The sequence below is a fragment of the Alligator sinensis genome, unplaced genomic scaffold (assembly GCF_000455745.1).
Source record: "Alligator sinensis unplaced genomic scaffold, ASM45574v1 scaffold1086_1, whole genome shotgun sequence".
Taxonomy (NCBI): Eukaryota; Metazoa; Chordata; order Crocodylia; family Alligatoridae; genus Alligator; species Alligator sinensis.
Window position 1 is genome coordinate 201,578 of NW_005842600.1, and position 11,153 is coordinate 212,730.

Consider the following 11,153-nt stretch of genomic DNA (forward strand, 5'->3'; position numbering starts at 1 on the left):
ACTCTTTCCTGCCATGCAGGGAGTTGGACTCGATGCTCTATTGAGGTCCCTTCCGACCCTAACATCTATGAAAGGAAAGCAATAAGTAATGTATGCCTCCAATCACAAAAAGAGCAAGGGATTCCTTTACAATGGAGGCCTCTAGTCTGCCTCTGTGCTCCTCTCTCCCCTAGTCCTGAGATAAAGTTTCTTCTTGGTTCTCTGGCCAGCATGCCCTGATGCTTTGCCCCCTGAAACACTGCTCCTTTTTCTGTACTTGAATGAAGTTAACCTAGCAAGCAATAAGTAATGTATGCCTCCAATCACAAAAAGAGCAAGGGATTCCTTTACAATGGAGGCCTCTAGTCTGCCTCTGTGCTCCTCTCTCCCCTAGTCCTGAGATAAAGTTTCTTCTTGGTTCTCTGGCCAGCATGCCCTGATGCTTTGCCCCCTGAAACACTGCTCCTTTTTCTGTACTTGAATGAAGTTAACCTAGCTAGAGATTTTACAGACTGAAGTAGACTGGCAAGAAGGATCCAGCTCTTATGTAAGTGGAGACTCCTTTCAGACTACTGACAGAGCTCCATACTCATGCAGAGGATATTTAACAGGTTTGGAGTGGATAGTGTTGCCCGTTCTGATACCCGTGGCTTCAGAAGAAAGCAATTCACTCCATTCTTAATAGACTAATGACCTGACCTGAGGAGAGATGGGGGCCTTACAAGAAATGATGGACCCGGTGTGGAACCACTCACACTGGCCCAAAGACTAGCAACCTGAACAGTCTAATGTTAGCCTCCCAAGACCTCAGCCAGGCATGTGCATCTTAATGCAAGATCAGGATAAGATATTTAACCTGCCACTTCCCTGTTTCCATGAGCACAAGACTCTGCGATTCAAAATGGAATCTGAAGATCAAAGTTGTTTACCTTTGAACCACAAAAAACCTTGATGAGGAGTGAAGAAAAAGAAGCCCTGTTGGGAGAAGAAAAAAGCCCCAGACCCAGAAGTTTCAGGGCATTTAAAACTTCCTGTAACAGTGGCTGCAAATAGTCCAGCCTAATAGGGAAGGGTTATCAACTATGCTCACATGTAGGAACATATTTTCCCCTTGCTCAGAGTATATTCCAACCATTAAATTGACAGTTATGACATAAACCTCCTCTAAAAGTAGGATATCACAAAAGAGTGGGATATTTACATGATTTCTGCACCTTCATCTAAAGTATCTAGTAATGCCCACTACCTATATGGGAGGATAAATAGATAAGAGGTTTTCAAACCTCCATTATACAGAACATTCATTTTACAAATTATGGGCTTTGGTTTTTTTAAAGTTTGTTTCCAGCCTTCACAGTCCAGAAGAAAATCTTTAACATGCTAATTATAATAATTTAAAGTGGACAAAAAAAAAACAACAAACCAACCACATCAATATACAGTGAATTTGGGATAAAAGAAAACCTTCTGTTTTCTTTCTCTAATTAAATGTCATTGCAATACTAGCATGAAAACTTAACTATATGTCATTAATGTCAAAAAATCTAATGAAATTAGGAGGTGAAGTAGGGAAGCAGATAAAAAGTGTACAAGCAGTTGTTGCAGGAAAAGGAAATGACAAAAATCAACTAGAAAGGGAGAAAAAAGGTAGAAAAACAGAAACAACAGCAACCAACATTTACTTTCCCAATGAATGTAACAGTAAGGTAATAAGTAAGTTAAATGTATAGTTATTATGAAGCCATATTTCAGCCTCAGAGAGAGCTCTGCAGAGCAGGAGTACTTAATTCCAAATCTGTACACTACCTCACAAATGATGATTATAGATTTAGTCCTCCTCACAGAATAAGCTGGGACAATTCTGGACTAGTAGAACAGTGATTCATCTGCCATGACTAAGCCTCGTGATAGGACTTCCTTTCTTCCAAGTACTGCTAATTTTATTCGGCTTGTACAGTTAAATTCTATTCCTTCTCGTCAGAGCTGTTTAAGTTGGATGCTTATCTTGCTGGGATCCTATGACCCCAGCTGACTTCCTGCCCTTTGGGCAGGGGCTGGACTCAATGATCGTCTGAGGTCCCTTCCAGCCCTAATGTCTATGAAATCTATGAAGTTCTAGTTCCAAACCTTTAAAAAACAGCTATGGACAATATATTTGCAGGTCTACAAACAATGCTTTTCATTAAAGTGAGGTTGTACAGTTGGAATAATGTGTGCAATTCTGTGCGACTATCATGCTTGAAACCAAAAATCCAGTTTTGTTCTCAGAACCAAAGCTAAGTCAGCAGAATTGATTATCAAAATGTTTGCTATAGTAATTGAGGCATGAAAACATGATTGGTATTTTTATGGGAAAAACCAAATTTCAAATCGATTTTCCCATGATCACATTTGTACTGCAAGAGAACTGGACACAAAGTTATTAACTTGGGTATCTATATTAACACACGGGTATACTAGTATTCAAGTCAGTGAAACCGGTGGAGTTTTAAGTTCTGCAAAAAGGATACTCTGAGTTCAAAGCATTTACTATTTTGTATATTTGTGAAACCAGACTGCCATAAACCACCTAGTGAACAAAAGTCAAGACGGTAAAGCATGTAGTCCCCAGGGTATGAACAGTTCTGTTACAAAGCCTCTGACTTCCACAAGAACCAGGGCTAACATTTTAAGATTGTGACATCAAATGTCCAAACTTTAGATGTTTGAAAGCTGTACTAGTTCCTTTCAAAATTCTTCTGGGTACGTTACAATATGCGCAACAAATATGCAGCATATGTAACAACCGAGTCACAATATCGTGGGATAAAGTGTGACCTGTGGAATATCAAGCCAGGAAATTTCAGCAGTGAATGGCAATGGCTGCACCAGGAATTTAAGAGCATACAGAAGGCTTCAGAGAGACAAATCCACTGTAGTCGAGTTAGTATAAGACACAATAAATTGTCTCAAAACCTTGACATCTGAATTCGTGACTATTTTTCTGTGCCAGAGTTCTCACAAGTATAACAAAAGGAACACATAGTGTAAAACATAGGATTTGCTAAATAAAGTGGACACATGATCTAGCTAGTCCAGTTTTCCAATTCATGCTGACAACTAATACTTCAGAAAAATAAACAGAAATAAAACTACTGATAAAACCTTAGTGTGAATAAATAGGAGAATTTCTTCCCATCTCACCAGGCAATAGGTTAGGCTTTGAAACAGAATTATTACTATCTATATCTAGCTTAAATGTAACTTTCATCTTTATCCATACAAATGGCTAAACTTTTTTGGATCCTCAAACTACAATCCTTGGATCTCTCGTGACAAGGAGATCCAAAGGTTAATTATATGCTGTGCAAAGTAGTTATTTTGTAACTAGCTTTCAATTTTACTTGAACTTCTTCTATTTCTTTTGTTATAGAAAAGACATGAATGCATAATTTACTATTCTATGCCATTCTTAACTTTGTAGTTTTTTGTTTTGTTTTTTTTACAATCCCCATCTCATTCCATTCTCAGGAAGAAGTGTAAAGTTTCAATGATCGGAGAAACCTTTCTATGCCTTATTATCCATCTCTGATCTGCTTTCAGGTATTAGTGACCACAGCAAAACACAACAGCATGCTAGGTAAAGGTGTACCACCAACTAAATATAATGACATGTTTTCATTTTTTTTTTAATTGGTTCATTTTACAACATATCACTGCATTTTATGCAGTAGAGGCTACACTGAACAGCTCAAAGAAAACCTCTGTGCAGTGACATCTGAACATATACAATTAAATTTAGAAAGTATTGAGCAATGTGTTTCCTTGTTTTAGTCAGCATTGATTTATCTAGGTTACTAACAATTCATTTAATTCTTAATTCATTTGTGCTGACTCTGTGTTACATAAAGACAAAAATAAAATGTTGCCAGCGAGGACCCAGACAGCACTTTGGGTGACTACACTGGAGCACAACAATTGAACTCAAAGTCTGGAATTTCTATAGTTCGGTATCTTGATTTCACCCCAGGAGAGTACCAACCTTTCATAGCCTATGGAACTCCGACTTTAAAAGCAGGCCAGGTTATACTCAAAGATGTAATAGGAAGTGAAGTTTATTTTCTTGTTTTTATGTACAGTAATTGGCATGTTTAAGGGGTGTGCGTTAGCTGGACCTGCAGGTTACCCAAATACTTATTTTAAAAGGCACAAAAATTAAGAGGGTGTGGGCTGTGTGTATAAATTATGAGATTTTACCCTCTCATCCCACAACTAGTTCTCTCAATAGCCCTGTGCAAAACTGTCACCAACCGCTCAGATTTTTCAACAGATGGATATACAGTACTGTTTGAATTAAACTGATCCCATATTTTCAAGTTCAATTTTAGAAAAAGTTCTCTTCCGAATACAAGATGAAAACTACAAGTGAAGACCTTTAGCTGCAACTGCCCTTTCAAAACCACACAGAAGCAGCAAGGAAAGGGGACAGAGTTAAATACACTAAACACACTACAATAATAATGGCATGGATAAAGTTAATTTGGTATTTTTACTGCATGCAAAAAAAAACATATGGTAAGTAGCAAAGGCAAGACAGTACCGGGAACAATATTGGTTGACCCCACACAAGTGGAGGGGGGGGAAATAAAAGCAGATTTCTAGTGAGAACAATATACAGGGCACTACTGGCATTTTAATATGCTTCAGCATTTTTTCCAGTTACTATTTTATAACATTATTTCACCCTAGGTGTTCAAAAGCTCCACAGAAGTCTAACTCTTTACAGTTAATTATGGCAAACAATAGTAAAGCATTTTTCCAAGTATAAGCATTCAGGTGGTATTTATGCATTTGGAGGGCACAAAGAATACTTGTTATTCATTACAGCAATTCATATTTAAATACCAGCTTCGTTTTGGGGTGCAAAATATACATCAGTGGCCAAACTAAAAAGATTACTACTTAAAACATTTAAAGTATAAATGCTGCTCCATAGAACAGTATCCCACATAAGCCACATTTAAGTGATCCCAGTGTATGTTAACCATGACCTGCAGAGGAAAAACTTGGGCTTGTGGATTTTTTAATGTCTAAAAAAAAAAAAAAAAAAAAGCCTGAAAGGTGTGATTTCCAGCACCTTCCTGTCAATGAGGCTCGTTTCTGGTTTTTAAAATTAAACAATTAAAATGTCAAGTCATCTGCCCTAGAAGTTTTTATGGTGACTGACAAATTAGTGTAACGACATCACAAGAGTGAAAGATGACATGGGGAAGATTTTTAATTAGGGCATTTTGAACTACTTGTGTTAATGTTTAAACTGGAGAACGGCATCATTTTTATTAGGTTTTTAATCCCTTTCAACATGTGAATGAAGATGCAGGGCCACCCATACAAATGACTGCAGCCCTCTCAGGAAAAGAAATAGCAAGCCCTAACTTGGTATTTTAGCTGCCTTATTAAAAAAAAAAGAAGTTCACACCTTTCAGACCCTTTGTATACATCAGAGCACAACAGAAATGGTACGAGACCATTTCCATTCAAAATGTCTACAGGTAACCTTTACCCCTTAAGCCCAACAGTGCCAAAACAATCCAACTGACTTTGGGGGTAAACTCACCTAGATTCAGATCTGGATCTAGATTTTGACCTGGATCGCCTTGAGTCCTCCTTGGATCGAGATCTTGCAGGAGTATGCCTTCCAGACTTGCCAGACCCATGAGCACTTCCGCTTCTGGAAGCAGAACGGGATTCCTGCATGCAGATATTGAAAGTCTAATTTGTACACAATTTCTGGGTGATCTGAAATCTGTAAACAAGCTCCAGTGAAATAAATGGCAAAATCTCAATTATGTGTCCGGGCAGTTGGAATTAGAACTGCCTAGATTTTAAGAAGTTTTTTTCCTGGTAGGCACTTCTTTACCCTGCATATACTTTTGCTGTTAAACAGATAATGCATGCATGTTTAGCAAAATATACAGGGACACATAAACAGACTAGTAATTACTTAGCGTAGTGCTTTCAGATTCCAGATTACTTCTTATCTTAACTTCATTTTTATTCCTTTTCTTCATTCTTCCGTTTCAAATTCTGACTTCTTTCATCTTCCCCACTTCACACAAATTGCTCAATATTCTATAAGTGGGACTTCTGGTCTGATAATTAGCATGCATTCACATTCTTTTTTTTTCAAATTTCAGCTTCACTTATTCCTGAGCTTCAAATAATTCTCATTTATAAAACTTGTCAAATGACGACTTCCGCATTTTCCTTCTTCAACATTAACCTTAATAGAAAAAGAACAGGATGAAGAATATTTAAAAACTCCAGGATAAAATCTAGTGCCAAAACTGAAACTAGAAAAAAAATGTTGTTTTTGGACTTTTTATTACTAGATATGCAGTTCAAGAACTGAAACTATTAAGTTTTTACTACTTTTTTTTACATAGACGTCCATTCAATCTAACTTAGCACTGGGTAATTGTGCAATTTCTATTTATGCCTAATTTAATATGAAGAATGGAAAACTTACTGGTCATTTTTGACATTTCAAGCCCTATTATATTTCACACATCTTTAGTCATATTTAGACATCAACAAGAAAGGCTTAAGTGTCAAAAGGTCACCATAAATATTTAATACTGATCAACTGATAATATGTTTTAATGCAAGGGTACAATTCAATTGTACATTAGATGATTTAATGCGATACTTCTTTTTTAAAGTTTTGTTATGCTTCTATTGTCACTATGCATTATTAAAAGAATTTTGAAGCCTGGTTTTAAAAAGTTAGGCTTGTATTCATTTCACTTGCCTGCATAAATAATTACACATGCAAGCTTTGTACTTTCATGTTACAATGATTTTAAACACAAATTTAGGACACAAGTCTGTACATCAACATTTTAAAGTCTCACTTTAAAAATCTAGCTGTTCTATTTAGACCAGTTTTTAAAACTTCTATTTTTTCTTCTATTGAAGAAAAGAACTATCCTAATTAGTTACATTCTGTAATTTAAGTTTCTAATCAGTAACAATGTTAAATGTTCTCAGACAAGATCATAAGTCTGCAATTTGTATTGCAAACACTGGAAAGGTACTATTTTGAAATATCAGCAGGGAATTTAATTCTGAATAGAAACTCCTCTAACTGCTCTTCAGTCAGTGTAAAAAAAAAAAAAAAAAAAAAACCAACAAAAATACAAAACATAAAAGCTAAATATTGAACCAAGATTGCTCCCAAGACTGCAGCATTAAATGCAACATCTTGGGGCCAAAACTTCTCATTCACTCTTGTTTTGTCATTTCTAAAGGATGTTGCTCCCCCTTCCTTTTAACCTCACATTCTCAGAATTTTGGAAATTCATCATAAAAGGGAGTTTAAGACCATCAAACAGTCATTAAATGAAACATCAGGGTTTAGTTTTAGTTTAAACTGTTTCCACACAGCCCAGAGAAATGTTTAGTCTTATTGTAAGTTTTGCTAGTGATTTAGTTGCCTGTCATTAGGTATTAAACCCAGTACTCTGAAGTGTAAAATGCAAGCACTTAAATCAATGGTATTATCAAGTGAATAAAAAAAAGCTGATCTTAAGTTTTCTACAAGTAATTTTGCACTGAACTCTTCCACAAATTCATTCAAGAAGGGCTAGCAGGATTTTTTCCTAGTTATTTAAATCTTCAGTAATGACAACATTCAAAGAAAAATGCTCAACCCATCAAGAACTCATCTCAGGTTAAAAGTTCTATGAACTAATACAGCCAGTCAAAATCTTTGCTCTAATGCTCTAAAAACTTTGATACAGTAACCATGAAAAGGGATAAAACTAGGAATAACAACTTCCTGCCTATGAGCACACTATTTCCTTGTATAAAATAGTACATTCATTATGTTGATAGTTTAGAGATAAGAAAGTCTTGGCTCCCAACTTGTCTGTCAAAAATGTTGATGAAGTTATGCCAATATACAATCCAAGTAACAGAATTATAGTGAATATTCAAAAAGGTACAGTCACTAAACCCTGATTTTAAAAATCACCAGACTGCAGAACTTGATGGTCTAGTGACATCTCTGTCCTAAAGGTGTAATCCAGTTTTTACGCAGAGGCAGCCAAAAATCCTACATGTTCACAGAAATGAGGAAATCTCACATTACAATGCTATTTTGCTCTCATGGCGTGCCTCTCATCAAGACTGCAGACAAAAATCCCAAATATTGTGACGTGAACTTCCAACATCTCCTTAACTGCACAATTTCAAAGACTACATTTTAACCAAGAAAAATCTCTTGTTTTAAGCTGGGGGTCACTTTACCTATTAACCAGAGTGCAGCCATTTTGTGGCTGTACATAGCAAACTATGGTAAGAGCCAAACAACTGTAAATGTTGGCAACCCTGGTTCAAATAAATGCAGAGCTAATCCCTACCAGGTAACTGCTGAATATCTACATTCCCAATGCCTGCTTCTCTTTCATCTCTTGCCTTCTGATTTTGCATTTCTCTCAGCGCTCCCTTCCCTATGTCCTTCTCCCAAAACCTACTTCAAATGCAGTTTTATAGAAATCTCTCCCAAAGTCCCTTTTGTGAGCCTTTGAAGAATTTATTCAACTCTCAAGCACATGTAGTACAATAATAATCTAAAAACTGAGGAAAGCAGGAAGTGATTGCAACTGATCTGGACAACACTACACCATCACTTGTTAAAATCGTAAAGAAAGCACCCAGTTTAAGGCAAGAGCTTTGCCCTAAGGAATCTCTTAACAAATTTCTATACATTACCTTTCTCATGTCTTCCACAGGCCACTAAAGGTTGAAAGGCTTTCAATTCTGCCTGGGTTTGCTCTTCCCAACCTGAATTCTCCTCTTTCTATGTGCATGGCTCTTTTTGCTGCTATATGTCCCATGTGGCAACATCTACTAATAGCTTGAAACCCAAGAAGCAGCAGAAAAAGACCAGGCTTCTGCAGCAATGAGCAAGAAGGGGTCAGAAGAGGAAGCTTGTTTCTACTTTCTGCTCACTGCCCCCATCCTGGTACAAAGCCAACAAGCATCATCTTGGGTTGATAAAACAGCTCAGCTTTTGTGGAAACAGTAAAATCTGGACAACTTTACTGAGTATACATCTAAACAAGATCTTCTAAATCAGAGTTTCAGAACTGGCTGTTTTTCTTTCCATCATGCAATGCTGGATTTAGACTATAGAGTCCCTTGAGCAGCCCCTGCAATGTGTATGAGTGATGTTGTAGCCAAGACAGTCCAGAAATGTGAGGCAAGGATTTCTTACGGTGGTATCTTTTATTGCACCAACTGTATATAGTTGGTGCAGAGTTATACAGCCTTTCACATTCTTCCTCATGTCTGACCAAAACAAGTCAACCACAGCAGCTGTAAAGAGGAGTTGAGAGAAGTTGCCAGGGGTAGCAAAAACTCAATTAGCAGAAGAAAAAGGTTATATGTGAGTGATGTTGTCACCCAATGGGCCAGAACATATGTGAGGGACAAGGATTTCTTAAGGTGGTATCTTTTATTGAACCAACTAAGTAGCCAGGATAAAGCTAGACAAGCTTTTGAATGCAAGACATTCTTTGTTGCATCTCTGATTACAGGAAGCCAGGCACAAGTCACTGTGTCTGGTATCAGGGCTGCAAAGAAAGTTTCATATTCAAAAACCTGGATATAACTTTATCCCAGCTACATAGATGGTACAATAAAAGGTATCACCCTAAGAAATCCTTGCCTCTCCCAGAAGAAAAAACTGATTTACCAGGAAGTCCAGGCCTATCAAAAGGGAGGAGGGTCATTCTCACCTTCAGGGTGTGTAAATAATCAAGAAGTCAGGTAAACTGTAACATTAATATTGATACGGCCATCAATTAATATTATAATCACATCAATATTAATATTGTCTTCATATTAATATTGGTGGCACTTCATAATCCATCTGACTCCTGAATTCTTTCCACACCAAAAGATGCAAATGAGCCTCCTTCCTTTTGAGGGGCCTTGACCTCCCAGTAGTCAGCTCTGTCTTCCGCCAACTGAATGCCTGCTAATTTAACAGATGACAGAACAATTAAACAACTGTTTAGTGCCGATTTTCTGAATCCTGAGTTATGCTAATGAAAGTGTTGCACGTAGCAGAAGACTAAAGGCATAGAAGAACTAGGAAAAGAGAATTGTTCCGAGGAAAGCTGATTTTTATTTCTTTAAAATTCTCTGTGCCATGAAAGAAGCTGCAAGAGATGACAACAGCGTGACCTTTTTCCCACAGTACTATTTATTTCTATCAGAATTAAAATAGAAGTGGTGAATGGACCATGTAAAGTCACCTAAAAAACCTTCCAGTTACAAACAACATTTACTCTTAATAGTCTAAATAAAGGAGGTTAATTAGGTGCATTACACCAATGGTACACACCTATCAGTTAGAGTGAGCCATGCCTGAAGTTCAGCATTTTAACTTGTTAGAATTAGCTTCATGTGGTTAAAGATTATGAAGAGGCTTCTTGTGATAATGCATTAGATACAACTGCAAGATTAACTTGTTCCATATTTTAAACAATGCAAGTTGAAAAAACATACTACAGACAAGTTGCCAGTAGCATTAAATAATTCAAAGGAGGCAGAGGCATTTGGAACATCTGGAATAGCCTCATCCTTCAACAGACATCTGCACTAGGAAAAGGTATTCTAAGATGATCTGGAAATGCGTATCTTTTTCTACTTGGAGATAAGGCCAGCATATCCAAATCCAAAAACAACAAGTGCCCTCCACCTATACTGGTCAAGAGTCAGGGTCAGTATTTGCAAGTCTCAACTGATTCCAAATCAATGCATGGCAACTATCCATTTTCCAAAAGTACCCTCTCCTGTCTGAATATTATTGTTTAGGTGAAGCCATATAATCTATGAACATATGATCTAAATCATTATCACAGTGCCTTCTAAGCAAGCTGCTCTTATTTAAAATTCTGTATTTGGAACAAAATTCACACACTGTATCTTGGAAAACTAATCAATGAAGCCACACGAGGGCCTGATTATGCTGAGAAAGGCAAGCAGTGGCAAGACTAATGACAATGGAAGTCAATTACATCTCACTCACTGAGCCCTCCATCTATGAAATAGGGACACCACAACTTCCAACTTGAAGAAGAATGACACTAACCCTGCAACATGTCAAAAATACATCAAATAAA

General features: G+C 37.0%; 1 protein-coding gene across 2 annotated transcripts in view; it reads right to left on the bottom strand.

Moving 5' to 3' along the window:
• The window catches only part of TRA2B (transformer 2 beta homolog), a 25,464-nt gene extending 19,223 nt beyond the window's left edge, over positions 1-6,241 (bottom strand). Inside the window, exons 1-2 of one of the 2 annotated variants that reach the window (XM_025214732.1) lie at positions 5,963-6,241; positions 5,576-5,764 (exon numbers count right to left, since the gene is read on the bottom strand). In XM_025214732.1, coding sequence (XP_025070517.1) covers positions 5,576-5,715 — 140 coding nt within the window. In that variant the 5' untranslated portion in view covers positions 5,716-5,764; positions 5,963-6,241. Of the gene's footprint in view, positions 1-5,575 lie in introns of both variants that reach the window. The other variant, XM_006032978.3, reaches the window with a different exon arrangement.
• Between the last annotated feature and the right edge of the window lie 4,912 nt (positions 6,242-11,153).